Source organism: Hipposideros armiger, unplaced genomic scaffold (assembly GCF_001890085.2).
Source record: "Hipposideros armiger isolate ML-2016 unplaced genomic scaffold, ASM189008v1 scaffold_213, whole genome shotgun sequence".
Classification (NCBI taxonomy): Eukaryota; Metazoa; Chordata; class Mammalia; order Chiroptera; family Hipposideridae; genus Hipposideros; species Hipposideros armiger.
Window position 1 is genome coordinate 164,468 of NW_017731563.1, and position 17,941 is coordinate 182,408.

Genomic DNA, 17,941 nt, shown 5'->3' on the forward strand with positions numbered 1-17,941 from the left:
GACCTAATTTTAGTCATTCTAATTGGGTGGTATCTTGTGATACCACTTCCCAAATTTGCACTACCCAAATGATTAGTAATGTCATTAGTGTATTTTCTTTGGTGAGGTATCTGTTCAAATCTTTTGTACATCTTTCCATAAAGTTTTTGTCATTTTACTAGTGAGTTTTAAGAATTATTTCTTTTTCTTTTTCTTTTTTTTAAAGATTTTTATTGGGGAATTGGGGAAGGGAAATATTGTGTTTTTCCAGAACCCATCAGCTCCAAGTCAAGTTGTTGTCCTTCAATCTTAGTTTTGGAGTGCTCAAGCTCAGCTCCAAGCCCAGTTGCCGCTTTCAACCTAGTTGCGGGGGGGTGGGGGGACGTAGCCCACCATCCCTTGCAGGAGTCGAACCAGCAACCTTGTTGTTAAGAGCATGCACTCACCAGCTGAGCCATCTGGGCGCCCGTTGGCAGCTCAGCGGCAGCTCAGCTTGGGTGCAGCTCACAGGCCCATGTGGGAATCCAACTGGGAACCCTGTTGCTCAGAGCTCATGCTCTAACCAACTGAGCCACCTGGCCGGCCCTTATCTGTTATTTTTGACCTATGATCTATTTTATGTTAAATTTTATATATGGTGCAAAGTATGCATTAAAGTTATTTTCTGCATATGGGTATCTAATTGTTAAAGCACCATCTGTTAAAAAGGTTATCATTTTCTAACGAATTATCTTGGTACTTTTACCAAGAATCAATACAAGTTTGATTCTATTTCCAGTCCCTCTATTTGGCTCAATCAATCTGTATGTCTATCCTTATGCCAACACCAAACTGTAGTAATTCTGGTAGCTTTGTTTTAAGTCTTGAAGCACACATTGTAAGTCCTACAACTTGTTCTTATTTTTCAAAGTTGTTTTGGGTATTTAGCCTCTCCTCACATCCCTGCCCACTCCCAGGGATAGGAGTGACTTTTGAGGAAATAAGGGCATCTTTCCCCACTATTTATCATGTTTATATAAAGAAAACTTCCTGTAGGAGGTGAGAAAGTGAAAAAAAAAAGGAACTTAGTCTTCAGGCTCTATCCATCCGCACTAGTGACAGTGGTACCAGGATGAGTGGGGATGGGGGAGATGCCTGGAAATGATTTTATGATTTCTTCTTCTTGGAGCTCATGACATCTCCTTTAGAGGGTTCCCTGGTTGCTTCCTTCCAAATACGGGGGCTGAAATCTGCTGTCTTCAGCCTGGTGAAGGGGAGGCAGTCTTCTCCCCCCAAAGTTGCCCCACTGGGATCCAGGCTTTTCCTCCTTGATTCTCCTGCTGGGAGTCCCCCTTCTTCATCCGTCCACCAGCTTCGCCCACTGCAGGACTGCACACATCATCAGTTACTCTAAAGCACTCAACTATTTTTATGGCCTTGCAGTGGAATCCTAAGTCTCAAACTAAATATAGATGCGGGAAGTTATAGGTGCACAGCCTCCCATAATTTCAAGTGCCTGGCCCTGGCTGAAGCTTTAATTAGTTCCTTGCAGCACTTGATGTTTTCCTCTCCTTGAGGCCAGCCAGCTGGCTCCTCAGGCCTCTGTTTCTTCTCTGACAGCATGGCCACTCTCTTCTTGGCTCCTAGCTAAGAAACAAGGTCTTTTCTGGCTGAGCCCTAGGTTGCTCTTCCTTCAGGTCCACACTGTCCTCTTTGAAGACCCTTAACCCCTATCTTACTTGGGTGATGCCTGAAATTTCCTGAGCTAGCTGCTCCTCACTCTGCTCCTCTCATTCCCGAGAACCCCAAGCTCTTTCTCAGCCCCGCCTCCCAGCGTGACCCGGGATAAGCCACACATCAAAATCCTCATTCTGGGTTCAGACCGCCTCACGTTTAGGTTTTACCACATCCACCCACAAACCAGCTACCCCATCAACACTCATCAATTTGGGGCCCCTGGGAATCGCTAAAGCCAGGAAGGACTGAATTCTGCCTAAAGTGATGAGCCCTGGAATTAAGAATCCAAGAAATGAGCTTTTGGCCTGGACCACAAACTTCCCTCTTGGAATTTCAAGAGCCAAGGACTGAGAATGGGTCATGTTCCCTTTTCAGGGGGGCCCTTTCCATTGCCAATTTCCTTGAGTCCCCTCTAGCTCCACAACTCCTGGGGCCACAGCCTCAGTCTGTGAACCCCACAGCCTGCAATGTGAATGATGCCTCTGGAACTGTGCTGACATGGGGACTCTGAGAAAGCCCTTCCCAGGCTCACACTCCAGGGTGAGTTAGGGGCCGTATGATTCCAAAGCCTGACTGGGCTTTAGGCTCTCCTACTAACCAGCTGTGTGGCCTTGGGCAACTCACTTACCTTCTCTGAGTCTTGGTTTTCTTATTTGTAAAAACAAAAAGGGGGGGGGGGGGATGATAAAGCACACCATAAGAGTTGCCATAAGGAATGAGGTATATGTCGAATGCATATTTCATCAGCGGCTCACAAACTCACTATGCCTCAGTTTCCTCTTCTGGAGAGTAACGAGAAAGTTTTGTTGGATGTTTTGTAAGAATTAACAAGTTAATACATGGAAAGTGCTTAGGACAGTTTTACCACATGGTAAACACTATAAAGTCCTAACATACAATTATTAGTATTCTGCTGTCTCGATTTTATCATCTGTCATCTGTCTGCTATCTATCTACCTATCTATCTACCTATCATCTATCTATCTACCTATCTATCTATCTATCTATCATCTATCTATATCTATCTACAAAACTCTAGCGTTTATTTGTATTTTACTAGTTTTTCCACCAGTATCCTCTTCTTATTCCAGCATCCCATTCAGAGTACCACACGACAGTTGTCATGTCTCCTTAGTTTTTTTTGGTTTGTGACAGTTTCTATCTCTTTTTTGGCTTGCAGGACCTTGACCATTGTGAGGAGTACTGGTCAGATATTTCATAGAATGTGCTCAATTTGGGTTGTTTTTCTGATGTTTTTCTCAGTTAGACTGGGGTTAAAGGTTTTAGAAAGAATACCACAGAGATGAGGTTCCCTTCTCATCACATCTCCAATTTTATTTTTAATGGGAATGAATTCTTTGGGTCCCTTTGTTTGGATTCTTTTTTGAGGAGGAGGGAAGGGAAGTCTGGGAGGCTGAAAGCAACATTCTGCCAACTTAAGCTGAGACCTGCCCAGGTCAGAGGACGTGGACCATGACTGTGGGCAGGGGAGGTGGCAAGCTGGTCAGATGCAGGCAGAGTATGACTTATATGATTCATTATGAACTAAACCCCAAGAGAAGGCAGGAAGGGAGGTTCTAATGGGAAGCCCCTGGGCCAGGCTGAGGAGGCGCCTGGGGATGGAGGTGAATAGAAGGGAAATAGGAGAAGGGCTGAAGGCAAGCGTCCCCTCTCAGCTGGACTGTCCTGAGGTATCCCATCAGCAGGAGCCCCCAAAGAGACTGTAACCCCAATAGCACTGCCATCCCAAGCCTGAGGTGGAGAAGGACTTGGGGACATACAGGCTTATGTTGCCCATTGCATGAGCCAATGCAGTTGAGTCTGGAGCCTGCCTCGGTGCCGGGTCAGAGATGCAGCTCCCAGCTCTGTGAGGTCTCCTCTGGGAAATAGAGACAGGATCAGAACAGAGCCCAGGCAACACTGCGGCAGGCAGCCTGTGACTGAGTCTGGGTACCCCCTCCTTCCTGAAATGTGAGTGCTGCCTGTGGTTAACGAGCTATGACTCTTTGCCTAGGCTCTCAGGGTCTTGTGTCAGAATTTTGAACCAGTGCCAGGGCACAAGTACACGTGGTGGCATGAACTGGGGGTAAGCCCTCTGCTTTATCTACACGCCTGGGTCCACCTGCCCCTCCATTGTTTGCGCTCTGAGGTCTTCAGCCCTGCCTCCTCCTTCCTTCTCCCCCTTCTCCTCATGCCAGGCAGCCCTAGGAACTATTGCAAGATGTTGAGATCGAGACAATTCTCTAAAGGCTCTGATTTGTCCCCAGAAACCTGGGTCTGGGGTTGGGATGGTGGGGATGACTGGAAGACTGACCTGGGACTTTGGTCAGAGAACAACCCTAGACAAATCACTTCCCCATCCTAGACCTCAGCTTTTTCATCTGTAACATGAAGGATCAGATTCAACTATTTGCTTCATTGCCCTTTAAAAAAGTTTAGTTGCATTAAATATTAATCTATAATCTGTAGATTATACATAATCAGTAATCTATTAAATTAATAAAAATCCAAGATAAAAATTGCCCATGATCCATTCCGAAATGACATTAATATTTGTGTGGGTTCCTGACACATTCTAGTCCTTCCAGGTGCATATTCAATTTTAATGTATTTATAGTAATATTATAAGTAGGGACTTATATTTAACATTTTTAGTTAACATTACACCAACATATGTTTTCCTTTTCCTGTTCTTACCAATCCCTCTTTTTCCCCATTCTCATCCTCCTGAGGTAACTAATGTTAACAGCTTAGTTATGTATGCACTCATATATGAATACAGTACAATGTATAGAATTTCCATTGGGGGGAGAGGGGTCATTGTTTATTTTACAAAACTATATACATTTCTCTGCAACTAGCTTTTCTCATTTAGCCATATGCTGTGGAAATCCAACCAGGCCAAGAGAAACAGCACATAATTTCATTTTAAGAGCCAAGGACTGAGAATGGGTCCTATATAGAAATAAAGCACATAATTCCATATAGAGATATAGTGCATAATTCCTGGTATGAATAAAGCTATCAGTTTACTCAGCCATTCCCTGATTGATTGGCACTCAGGTTATTTCCAGTTGTTTTGTTTCCCCCACTAAACACAATGCTGCCACATTTTGTACAAATACTTTTATGAATGGGTACTTGCATTTCTAGGGCATAATATTCCAGAGGTGGGATTCTGGGTCAGAAGACCTGTGTTCTTTTAAATTTCCAAAAACCACTGTAAAAATTCACATCTATACAGATCATGGATGAGGGCACTTCTCTCCCCACACCCTCACCAGCACTTGTAGTTGCTAGTCTTTTTAATGTTTGCCAGTCTGGTGGACAGGCAGTGGCGTCTCAGTGATGCTTTAATTTGCGTTTTCCTGTTTACTACAAAGTAGAGCACCTTTCCATATATTTACCTGCTCTTTGGATTTCCTCTTCTGTCAACTGGAATTCATATGCTCCACCCATTTTTTCTATTGGGTTTGTCTTTGTGGAGGTTCAACATAGGATATTAACATGCCTTCTGTCTTCTGTGTTGCAAATATATTTTTCCATTCTATCATTTGTATTTTGACTTAATAGGGTGTCTTTTTCCATACTAGATGTTTTCCTTTTATGTCTTCAGACATGTTTATTTTTTTTCCTACCAGCTTTTCAGTTTCCTGTTTTGTTTTGTCTCCCTGACACATAGGCTATATTCCCAAATTTGCGTCTATATTTTCCCTTGTTTTATTTTTCTCATTTAAACATGCAATCTCTCTGGAATTTATTTTTGTCAAATTAAGGTAGGCTCCAATGTTATTTTCTTCCATGAGGATAGCCAAACTCAGCAGCTTCCAGTAAAGATTGGGTTTGAACAAAGTGTTCTGAAGCTAAAGAAGTTTAAAAATCTCTTTCAGGTGATCTTTGGGGGCCCTTCCAGGTCTGACATTCTCTGACTCCATAATGCCCAGTATGGCGACTACTTGCTAAGGGAGAGAAGGCAATGGACAGCATTACTTTGTGCAAAAGTAATTTCAATATTAAATCCCAAGTTGGCTCAAAGTGGATATTAGAATCGCAGCATTTTAGAGGTGGAAGGGACCTTGGAAATTATCTAGTCTAATTGCTCTCAATTCTGGCTGCCTTTAGAATCACCTGGGAGCTTATAAAAAGTCCTGGTGCCTCTGAGCCAAGTCAGACCAAGTGAATGAGTCCCTGAGGGGAAGGGCCCAGGCAGGGCTAGTTTTAAAAATCTCCTGGTGATTCTAATAAGTACCTACGGTTGAGAACCAACCACTTCTCTAGTTCAACTCCCTCATTTCATCAGTCGGTAAGTTGAGACCCAGAAAAGGTGAGCTGGGTTTCACAGAGCTGGCTGGCTGCCACTGGAACCCAGATCTCTGCTTCCTGGGTTGGCTTTTTCATCTGCATCAAACAAATCCATCACGTACCATGCCTTGGATTTTCGGCTGGCCACACTAATGTCTCTGTATGAGTGCTTTGTATCTTTGCATCTGATCAGCTTTATGATGTTTACTGCATGCAGTTCTCACAGAGGAATAGACCTAGTTCCGCCTTGCCAGAACTTAGTGGGGAACAGGGTTATAAAGAACTATGATAATGATGAAAGATGAGGAAATTGATGGTACAGATACGTAGAGGAGCCTACTGAGGGGATGGGGTGCAGAAGTAGGAACAGTTCCGTTGACGGGAGGTGGCGTTTGAATTGGGCCTAATGAATGATTGAAAAGGCCTTGATGACAGGGAAACGATGCTACACTGGATCAGTGCTGGAGACTTCGGTGACACAGGGTCAAGTTTTCAGGGCAGAAGTGCCTTGGTGTTGGCCTGCCTCCCCGCACCCTGACCTTCTCCCTCTGCTCTGCCCTCAGGAATGAGACTGTGCTGCACCAGTTCTGCTGCCCAGCCGCCGACGCCGAGCAGAAGCCTGCCTGCTCCGACCTGGCCTCCCAAAGGTGGGATGTGACTGGTAGATGCTCCTCCTTTCCCCACCCCCACTGTCCTTCCCCTCAAGCAAAGCACACACCTCTGTGCCATTTGGCCTCTTACTCTTAAGCCTTGTGTTTTTGTTTGTTTTTATCTCCTTCCTCATACTTCCAGTTCTTTTTCCTTCCTTTGACCCCAGATGAGCCATTCCCAACTTTTGAGGTCATTACGCAGTTTTGTTCAAATCCCAAACCTATCTTCCTCCCCTGTAAACGGCCTATATAAAATATATTTTTAAACAGCAAGGGAAATTAACACACATATATATTCACACACATGTATATAGCATGTGGCAGGTTGTCTGGCACTCAGTAGTTGCTCAACCAATGGTAGTGCCCACTCTTCCTCTTATATCAAACATTTACATTTTTCTTTCTAATCTTTCTCCTTCCATAAAGGAGCCAAGATGACAGACTTTAATTTTAGGGATTTTTCAACCTTAGTTGAGTTAGCTGACAACCTGGGAAGGAAGGGGAGTATTGAAAAGTCAGAGTTTGGTGTCAGTGTCCCAGGCTTTCTTGTTCATCTTGTAGTCTGTCTCCATCATGCTTTCATCTTTCTCCTTCCACATTCATCTGTCTCTCTGCCCTTCCATTCCTCCATTTCTCCTCTTCCTCGCCCACATCAATTTCCTCTCCCTCTCTTCTAGAACTGTGTGTGCTGTCAATTCCTGTCCCTTATTACACGTTTTTTCCTTCTCTCTTCCACCAGTTTTTCTGTCTTACAGTTTTGCACATTTCTCTTGTTCTTTACTTCACTTGGAGTAAGATACTTCAATTCTGGACTGAAATTTGCCCCATCTACAGTCTCCTGTGGTCGGAATGAATTTGGGCAAGTTACTTCCCTCTCCTAGGCTTCAGTTTCCCTGTCTGTATATGAAGGGGTTGGTCTACCTAGAAAATAACATTTACATATAACCTCACGGAGCCTCTTGACTGCTTAGGGAGATAGGACCAGGTGGATTTTATAATCCCTGTCTTACGTGAGATGAGAGTGGGGTTCAGAGCACTCAGGGGACTTGCCCATAGCCACACAGCCAGTAAGTGCCCACGCCCAGATGCACACTTAGGGCATTAGAATCCCACTGCTCGCCACTTCCAGGTTTAAGATTTAACAATTTCCTTAATGAGCTTTCCCTTTCGTCCTTGGAGAATAAGTAGATAGTAATCAGAGACGGTGGCTATTGAGCTTGGGGACAGAGAACCACCCCTGAAAGCTGCTACTACTGGTTTTCCCTGAAAGGGAAGTCGGAGGGGGTCTGGGACGAGGCAGGACTCTGAGGAGGGAACAGTGGGAACTGGGCCGCGATAACACCTCCAGATCCTTCAGCCCAAGGCTGCAGAAGGCATGGTTATTCCCTGCAGCTGACCATGTTGGAGGATGGGAGGCAAAGGGAAGGCCCAAGCCCCGCACGAGGCCCTGAGTGGCCTCTGGGCCAAGTTCTGTGCCGGGGCATAAGGACAAGTTAGGACACGGGATCTTTGAGGAGCTCCCCATCGAGTGGGGCATTGTGATGCCTCCAAATTGAAAATGGCTCACATGGAAACTGGAAGGAAGGAGAGACATGGGAGAATGAGACAGCGGGAGAGAAGAGAGAGAGGACAGAGAGTGGAGTACCATGAGGGTGGTCCGGGAGGAAAGAGACGGAGCCTAGCTCCTCCCATAAGCTGTCCCTGTTCAAACACATGGCTGAGTCTTCTTCCTAATAATGTCCTCCCTGGCAGGGGATGAGAGGTGACGAAAGATGTCTATCCTGCCCTCCACCCCATCAACCCAACTCAATTCAGTGAACCTTTCATAGCTGCCACCCAAGCACCAGGCACTGGTGAGGATGGGTAACATCATGCCCTCACAGAGCTCAGTCCTGGGGGGCCCAGCAACAGAAATCCTCCCTAGTGTTTTCCTCAGTCCTTTCTGTCTGTCATACTCACCCCTCCCACTCTTTCACCTGCCAAAATTCCTCTGACTACCTGGCTGGGTCAGCCTGCAGCCTGGCTCCTGGTGGGATAAGGTGGGAGAGAGGTGGGTGTATGTGGGGCCAGGGAGGGGTGCTGCTCTCTTATGCTTGAGCCGGGCTCCAAGGGAATAGGGTTCTTTTCCAAGATTCAGGGTGGGACGGTAGGAAACCTTTTATCTCGGTTTCCCCTTGAAGGGCAGGTGCCAAGGTTGGGGCGGAGGTGCTCTGGGGAGGGAAGAAGGGAGCGGGAGGTTTCCCCGAACACTGGTTCCTGCAGGATCTGTAAGCCCTGCCAGCTGCAGCCCTCCCCTCTGGGATGCAGGGAGAGTTGCACCCAAGCTGGTCCAGCTGTTGTCTGTGTCTGTTCCCAGTTATTCCTAGTTGTCCTGTCTGTCTGGTTTGTAGTTTTCTAGAGCGTGTTTCTGTCTGCCTGTCTGTCTGTTTTTCTGATGACCGTTTCTCTGCTTCTCTGAGAGGAGACCATGTAGGTGTTTTCTGACAATGTATGTGTCAGTTGGTCTGTCTATTCTTGGCTTCTTGGGGGAATTCCATTCTGATGAGATAAGTTTTCTCCCATCAGACTCCCAGCATCCCTGCTACCAACCCTGTGTGACCCCTTCATAGCCCTTAATCCCTTCCCTTTAGCCAGGTGCCCTGCCCCCAGAGAATGTAGCCCAAACCTTTCCGGTGAGTTTCTCTACAAGGATGTAGGACTCAGAGACCAGGGTGACGGCCAGCCCAGGGTGGGTGTGACAGGGCCCTCTAAGACAAGCCAGGCTCCTCCCCACTGGTCAGTCTGGTTTCCCACCAGCTTGCTAGGCTCCAGCCAGATCAGCCTCTTCTGAGGGTTTCTAGGCGTAGGCATAAGCCACTTGGTCTCTACTGGTGACCCCAATAAGGAATCCAAACTAATCCATCAGATCTCAGGATCAACTATTGGGGCATTTGGTGTGTGACCTCAGAGCTGGCCACAGAGGTCCCTCACCTTCCTCTGCACCATGGCTGAAGCCAGTGGTGACCAAGGTCAGCACAAGTTTGAGAGGTCTGTCCCCTCCCTGCCTCCACCCCAAGCTGTGGGGCTGAGCAAGAATCCCTTTACTTGAGCCTCTGGGCTTATCCCCCAGGGGCTGCAGTAGCAGCTGATCTGTATTAGCTGGTCACCAGCAGCTGATCACACATGTGAGGTGTGAGAGGAGCTGCTCCTGCAGCCTGAGGCAAACCCTCAGCCCAGAGGAGGGCCCCGGGGTACCAGGAGAGACCTCACCCCCTCCAAAGAGGCCAGGAAGCCCAAGCCCCATGAGTGTGTGCTAGGACAGCCTTCCCCAGACACCTGGGAGAGGGGGTCAAGAGAAATCTGCCTTGGAACCTAGAGCCTGCCAGGGAGGATGATCCCAGAAATGGGGAGACCCGAAGTGAAACAAATCTGGAAACTACGTGCCTGTGAGAGAAGGGGCCGTGTGGTAGGCATCGGGGACTGGTATACAATGGAACAGTTGTGTAGCTGGCAGAGTTATCACAGGCTCTGTTGTGCCTAGGTTCCCATATCCCTATGCTTAGCAGGGTAATAGGCCTTCAGGTGAGAGCTGGGAGTGGGGGGCTCGGAACCAGCCCAGGGGGCAGCAAGTGTGTGCCAGTTTCTTTTATCTCCCTTCCCCACCTCCTCCCTGCTGCTAGCTAATGGCAGGTCTTTATTCTGGGGAATTGAATAGGCTAGTAATTGCAGCCCTACTTTCAATCCCATGGGCTTCCCTCCCTCTCAGGCTGTCAGTGACATTTGGAACAATGACCCTGGTGCTGGCCAGCTGCCTCCCAGTATCTAGCAGAATGGCAGCCCATTTGTCCCCATCGGTGGCAATGGGGTGAGATGAGGAAGATTGGCTTCTGTTAGGGTAATGACAGGAGGCTGGGGTGGGGGGTGTCCAGAAAAGAGAGGCACTAGGGAGGAAATAGAATAATCCCCAGCTCTAGGGAGAAAGAAGGGATAGGGGTGAGGGTGGCACTTCGGGCCCTAGCAAGCTAAACTGACTCACCCCCAGTATTTGGTCCTTCCTCCTCAACTGCCCCGCCCTACTCCAGGATGGAAGAGACACTAATATTTATTGAACACAACACTTACTGAACACACCAAGATGTTATACTAAGCACTCTCAATATTTTATCTCATTTAATTCTGTGAGATAGCTGCTACTCCCATTTACAGATAAGGTATCTGGGTGGAGAGAAGTTCCGTGTCTTGATAGAGGGAACCCTGCTAATCAGTTTGGAGCCGGCAGGTAGGTCCAGGTCTAACTCCAAAACGCCACCTCTTTCCACGGAGCTGCTGCTATGACTTTTTTTTTTTTTTTAAAGCACAGGAGAAATCCTTTGAGACATTTCATTTAATCTTAAGTAACATTATTTTCTCTGATTATAAGTTATACTTGCTAGTTGTTTGAAATGTGGAAAATACAGGAATACAAAGAAGAAAATAAAAATTGAATCCAGTCATATAGAATTAACCAGTTATTATATTAGTGTGCAACCTTCTGGGGTTTTATTTTTCTATGAAGTGGTTTTACTTGCTCCCCCATTAAAAAAAAAAAAGGATTTTTATAGCCTGTATATCCCACTGCGTGCATTGAGAGCGCCTCCTGCCTTAACCAGAACCTCCCAGGGCCTACACCACTCTTATGGGGACACCGCTCTCCTCTGTCACCCGCTAACCAGCAGCAGAGTGGGTGTGACAGTAGCTGCAGGCTCTGCTGGAGGCTGCACTCCTGGATGCTCTAGACTCTAGAAAGGACACCCCTCCGAGAATGGCTGTCCGGAAGAGCCCTGCCTTAGCACTGCCTCAGCGTCCAGCTCTCCTTTCTTCTCTCCCCACAGGTCTGAGGCATGATCAATGGACCAGTCAGTGTTTACTCAGCAATTAGGGAGCAATTAAATTCTCAATCAATACAGTTTCGTTTTAAACTGCTGGCCTTGGAAGCTTCTGCGTCAGTGCTTACTCCATTTGTCACGTCTGACGCTCAGAGACTGCTGGGAAACCTGCCCACCCACCGGTGGACCGGGTGGGGGCGATCTGGGGCTGCAAAACTGCATCCAAGAAATGGAAAAGCCTCAGCTTCCCTCCTAGGCCCCGCGGGGGACAGGGAGGTGGGGGTGGGGTAGGCCCACCCAACCTGCCCTGCCCCCAGGCTCTGGGGTCTCTGCATCTTCACACCAGGAAGGCAGTGGGTGACCGGTGAGGCCAAGGGGGTTAGTTGTCTAGTCTCCTTCAGAGTCCAGTAATTAGTTCCCAGAGGCCTTTGCAAGTGCTGGGATCATGTGATCTGACGGGGGGGGGGGGCTGTAAAAATTCCCATAGTGCCCTGCCCTGCCCTGGAGTGGAGCATCCTGCGGGCCATCTTGGTCCAGGCGAGACTCCTGGGCCTGAGAACTCTGATTGGTGTCATGCAAACCTGCACCCAAGTACAGAGCTGCAGGGGTAGGGGCGGGGCTGCTCCTTCTTCTCTGGGCTTTTTGAGCAGGCTGTTCACTGGTCTTCTGAGGATCTCCTGTAGTTACAGCAGAATCCCCCTTGACTGGGCTCCATACCTGAGGGTGACCACAACAAGATGGCAGAAGAATTTGGTTCTGGAGCTAGCGAAATCTGTCTCCTGATGAACTAACTGTGTGGCCAGTCACCTTACCTCTCTGCGCTTTTTGCCCCACCTGCATCTTCCCTGCCAGACTTAGGAGGCACAAAAACAAATAGATATCAAATTACTGTGATACCTTGGCAGTGGGTATCCTCCAATAATTCTAGGATGTGTTAGGATGTGTTGTCATCATGTTTGACTTTCTGTTCAGAGGACTTTCCTCAGCTGGGATGTGAACTCATTTTGGAGTCAAGTATTTGTCCAGGTCAATTTCCTGTGTATTTTTCCCTCCCAGGCCTTGAGCCATCCTTTAAGACTGGTCTCTTCATGAGATCTTCATGTCACCAGAGGGTACTTAGGAAATTTACCTGTCCATGGAGCTGTACTGGGGGCTGCACAGTGTGAGTGAGGCCAGGCGAGGGCCCACCTCCAAAGGGCTGCTCGTTAAGACTGACAGCTCCCTGTCAGCAGCATTTAGAGAGGATCAGAGAATTCCTTCTCACTTAGTATTTCTATTTTGTGTCCCCTGCCCATGAGAGAGAGAAAGAGAACACTAGCTGTCATGTACTGAGCACTTGCTATGTGCTATACAAGTATTATTTAATTCTTACTAAAAGCTTATAAAATGTTGTTAATCCCATTTTACAACAAAGAAAGTAAGGATCAGAGATGACTTGTTCAAGATCCATATTCCTGGTAAGTGGCAGAGAGAGGATTTGAACCAAGCACCTGTTGCAGCTTCTACCCCTGGAGTCAGATAAAGAAAGGGATGTGTATTCAAGAATAGGAAGTGCAAATGTGGCCAGGGGAGTGAACAGCCAACTCCCTCTTCCCCAGCCACAGGCCGCAGTCTGCGCAGGGTCAGCTCCTCTCAGAGAACCTGACTTATGGTGCAAGGACTGAGAAGGCGGGGCCTCTCTTTCTGCCCCTTCACCTTGTGCATGAGGCTGTTTGCAGACTCCAGGCAAATTAGGTAAACACATCGGAGGCAACCAAGCTGAAGAGACAGACAACCCAGAGAATATTTTTAGGGGTAAAAAAAGCGCTAGGCTTTATTATTTAAGAAGTAAACATGACTAAAGATAACACTTCCAGAACAACAAAATGAAATATACCACAAGAAATGTCTGGCCATCTCTGTTCAGTTGGCATTCATTAATGCAGTTTTGTCCAATTTTCTGGGAAGAACATTGTTGTTTCATTTACCAAAAACTTCTTGTTTGAGTCTTTTGAATGTTTTTTTCATTCTCAGAAAGAGTCATCTCTCTTTGCAGGCCTAGAGATTTTTCTAACCTCACTATCTCCTGCGCTTTTTGTTTTGTTTTGTCTTGTTTCTCCTCTGAAAGGGCATCTTTACCTATTCATTTATCTTTTAACCAATAATATGACGATGAAAATAATTTATAATCCCAATAAGTGTTTCTGATATATGACAAAAAGGGTTTTAAATTTGTTTTATAAAATAAAAAAACGAAATACTCTTAATCTATAGCAAGAGTGAGTTAATGAGATCATTAAAGACTTTGAGAAGCCTTGGGATGGCTTAAGATAGGAGATTTTTAGAAATTTCTTTTGTGACAATTAAAAAACAAAACAGGAGGCCGGCCAAGTGGCGCGTTGGTTAAGCGCTGGCATGGGACGCCAGAGGGCCCCGGTTCGGATCCCACATATGAGGGCCAGTGACACTGCCCTTCACAGCTAAGATGCTGAACAACAGCTCAACCTGGAGCTGGGCTGCCGTGAGTTGCTGGCGACAGCGTAGGCTGCAGCCCCTACTGCAGTGGTTTGCCATGGGCTACCGTGAGCGGCCAGCAGCCACCATGAGCGGCCAGCAGCCGCTGTGAGCGGCCATCCAGAAGCCAGTGACTGATCTGCCTCGCCCGGGAAAGCGCAATGATGGTGCAAAATTGGGCCAGTGAAACAACGTCCTCCACAACTAGACTGAAGAACAAAAGGACAGCAACTTGTCTGTTCCCCTTCCCTCAATTCCCCAGTGCTGCTTCCATCCCCCAATTCCCCAGTAAAAATCTTTAAAAAAAAACTCACAACAAAACAAAACAGGAAAGACAGCTGTCTGTGAAGGAAGATTGGCACATGTTGCTGTCTCCAGCAGGGAGAAGTGTCAGCAGGAGCTAAGAGAAAGGGTCTGTTGATTTAGAACCACAGGGTGTCATGACTGGAAGCAAGCCAAGGCATGCATACATCGGCCCTTGATTAAACAGACAGGAGACTGAGGACGGGAGGAAGGTGCCTTGCCCAACATTTCCCAGCTGCTAAAGTGCAGAACAAGGAGAAGTCAGGCTTCCTGAAGAAGCTGATGCTTTGCACCACCTGACTCAGACAAGGCACTCCCTTCTCTATGCCTCAGTGTCCTCAGCTGTCACAGGACGGGAGAACTGTCTAATCCCCAAGGCGCCTCTAGCAGTGAGTCTATAAGGAGGCACTCGGCCTTGGCCAGGGATGGGACATGCACCTGGAGAAACCAGGCGCATTCGCAAAGCAAAACAAACTGACAGTGGACCCAAGAAGAGGATGAGAAAGGCAGTGTTCGACTAGTACGACATATGTAAGAAAAAATAAGCATTGGATAGGCCAGTGCACATGGTTTTTCTTTCTCTGTTTTATTTATTATTAAAACACAGAAGGAAGTTTTGAAAAGGGGAAAACCCTCACCTCACTCCTAATCTTACAGTCCTTGCCCAACCACCTCCTCTCCTTTTCCTGTTCTCCGTGCATGTGGGCAGTGTAGTCTGTGGACTGGGACATGCTCCCAGATGCCACAGGGAAGAGCCTGAGACCCACTTCCCTTCCTCCACCCTGGCAGGCTCCAGCATTGGTCCGAGACTTGGATGCAGTTTTGTTTACTTCAAGGACAGAAATGATGGGAAATGAAGGCAGCTTCAGTGGAAAGTCAGCCATAACCTTGACTCATGTGTGTACAGCATTTTCTAGGTTACAGAACTCCTTCCCACCCTCTTACTTATTTGATCCTCATTACAAACCTGTTAAAGGTCACAGGGCGAGAATGATTGTGTCCATTTTAAGCCAAGGACATACTCCGAGAGGAAGAGTAGTTTGTTTAGGGCCTGAAGGTGGAAGCTGGCAGAGCTTAAAATGAGGGCCCACAGGCTGCCTGAGCGGTGACGTTGAGGCTGCTTCCTCCTTGTCATGGTTGGAACGTGTCAGTCATGCTCCAGGTGCCACCACCCATACAGACTGGAGGGATCTCGGTGTGGTCACCATGTTCTAAGTCTAGGCCATAGCTTTGCGGCTTTGGAGATCAACTGGGCCACCCCGAGGTCCTCTGATTCCAGGGGAACTGACTCACCAAATTCATAAGACTGATACATCATATTAGTATGCATTTACTAATTCATAATGAGAAATGATCCTGGTGAATAGGATACTCTTAATAACTGATCAATAAAGAACTTAAAAATATGAGAGTCCTCTTTCTTCTCCAAAGGCAGAGAGAGGGCTGAGCATCAGATGACTTTTGTGGCTTCCCTTCCAGGTTGGAAAGGAAGCGAGAGGTGAGGCGGTGGTAAAGGCGAGCCCTGGGCTAGAAGGCCAATTCAGGAAGACTTCAAGCAAGCACTAGGATGTGGACCAATCCAAATCCAGGTTCAAGTCCTGGCTTGGCCACTTACAAACTCTGTGACCTTGGTTAAATTACTTAAGTATTCTAATCCTCAATTTATTTATCTGTAAAACGGAAGTCACACTAGCACTTACCTCTTAGGGTGGTTGGGAGGAGTAAATGAGATGATGCAATGGCAGGGTGTCTGGTACAGAGCGAGCACTCAATAAGTGCTAGCTATTTTAAAGCTGGATATTTCAAGAGCAGAGAGGAAGGAATCAGTCAAGATCCAGGAGTCCCAGGAGAAGGGGTCTAGAAACTCAGGTACGACTGGGAATTGTTTAGAAAGAATGGGCTGACCCCTTCAGGGGATGGAATCCTAATGGCAGGGCCTCTGGTGTGGCAAGCAGCAGGGGACACACCACCTTGGATGTTGTTCAGGCTCATTGAGCCACGCCCTCAGGGAGAAGGTCCATCTCTCCTTTGGATGGCAGGTGATGGGCATGGAGGAGAATGCAGTCTTTCAGATGTTTCTGTTCAATCCTAGCCCCTGACATACAGAGTGTTGGCTGGAAAGTGCCTGATATCTTGGGGGGGGGCAGGGGAAAGAAGGGGGGGGAGAGAGAGAGAGGCTTTGAGGATTGAGGTACCATCTTGGGGAGAAATATCAAAGAAGCTAAAGGCCCAGATGAATGCCAATCAAGCAGGGCCATGGGCCGGAAGAGGAGATTTTCAGGGCAGGAGAGGAAGTGATTTAACGCAGCACCAGGCTGTAACAGTGCAGGCTAGGACGAGATTAAGAGCAGAGGCATTTTGTCAGGAAAATCTTGCCAGTTTGACTGCCTGTTCTCCTAAGAGGAGGACAGTTTAACCCCTTCAGGGAAAGGCTTATGGCCTGGCACTGACTCCTGTCCTGCCTGTGGAGGATTCCCAAGCTGGGATTTCTGAGGTTTCTTCCCAAAGCCGGTGTGTGCTGCATTGTCCCTTCCTCCTAAATACTTATGGAGATGACACATGAAACCCACAGACATGTGGGAAATGGCATGACCTTTCTGATATTGTAAGCTTGTGAATGGTTTCTACTGCAGCAACGAAGACTGAAGTTAGACATTAGGAAGGACTTACGATAGGAAAGGTGAAGATAAGGAAGGTGACTATAGGGAAATAGGTAGGGAATCTTGCTCCATAGTGACTTGATGCATGTCCAGAGCAATGTCCTATGCTACTGTAAGTCTGCCATTTCCATCTCTTGTGTCACAAGTCTCCTGTTTTGGCAAGCACACACCTGACTGCCATAAGCACCTGAGGGCCATTAGAGACCTTTTCCTGGCAGGTGGTGAAGTTGAGCATGTGAGGAGCTGGAAGGGTATCCTTTCCTGGAAATGGCTCAGGACCAAAGAAACATCTGCTCTGCTGGGGTGAGGTAGGGCTGATCTGGGTTGGATCAGGAGGATGAAATGAAGGGACTTTAGAGCCATGGGAACACAAAACACCCAGGTCTCATGCCCTGCCGCTGGGATGGGCTGTGTGCACACATGGTTTGTGTAGGTCACCATCATAGGGATGTTCGAGGGGTCCGAGGAGGACAAGAAGAGTTCTTTTTTTCTCCAGAGAGCAATTTCTCCATGAGCCAGGAGCTGAGGAAGCACAACAGGCCCAGATTTACCAAGCATCAAATAGGTGCCAGAGGCTTATTAGACATTATTTCATTAATTCTCCCTCCAAAAATCATGGGGTAGGTATGCTCACTTTACATATGAGGAAATAGGCTCAGAGAAGTTAAGGAACTAGCCCAATACCACACAGCTAGTGAGTAGCCGGATTTTAACCATCGTTGGTCTGTCTGGTTCTCAGTCTCATACTTGTTACACACTGTTGCCTCCCAGCCTTTACTCCTTCTGGCAAGCTTCTCTTGGCATCATCTCTAACTCAGACCTTCAGAAAATAGACCATACAGAAAAGCCCACTACTTCTCCATTTAAAGAACTCTAGCACAGGACATTAAGAACATTGAAAAATAATAGTTAAGTTAAAGGACTGTTCTTTATTCTAAAATCACATCTTTCCTACATTTCATATTCTTTAAACAGCAGTTCTCAACCTGTGGGT

The 17,941-nt window shown here is 47.2% G+C and overlaps 1 protein-coding gene across 1 annotated transcript in view; it reads left to right on the forward strand.

Annotated features, from left to right (window-relative positions):
* Positions 1 to 17,941, forward strand: part of IQSEC3 (IQ motif and Sec7 domain ArfGEF 3) — a 121,678-nt gene that overhangs the window by 40,132 nt on the left and 63,605 nt on the right. The window contains 1 exon segment of the mRNA XM_019654044.1: positions 6,561 to 6,644. Within this exon segment, the coding sequence (XP_019509589.1) occupies positions 6,561 to 6,644 (84 nt within the window).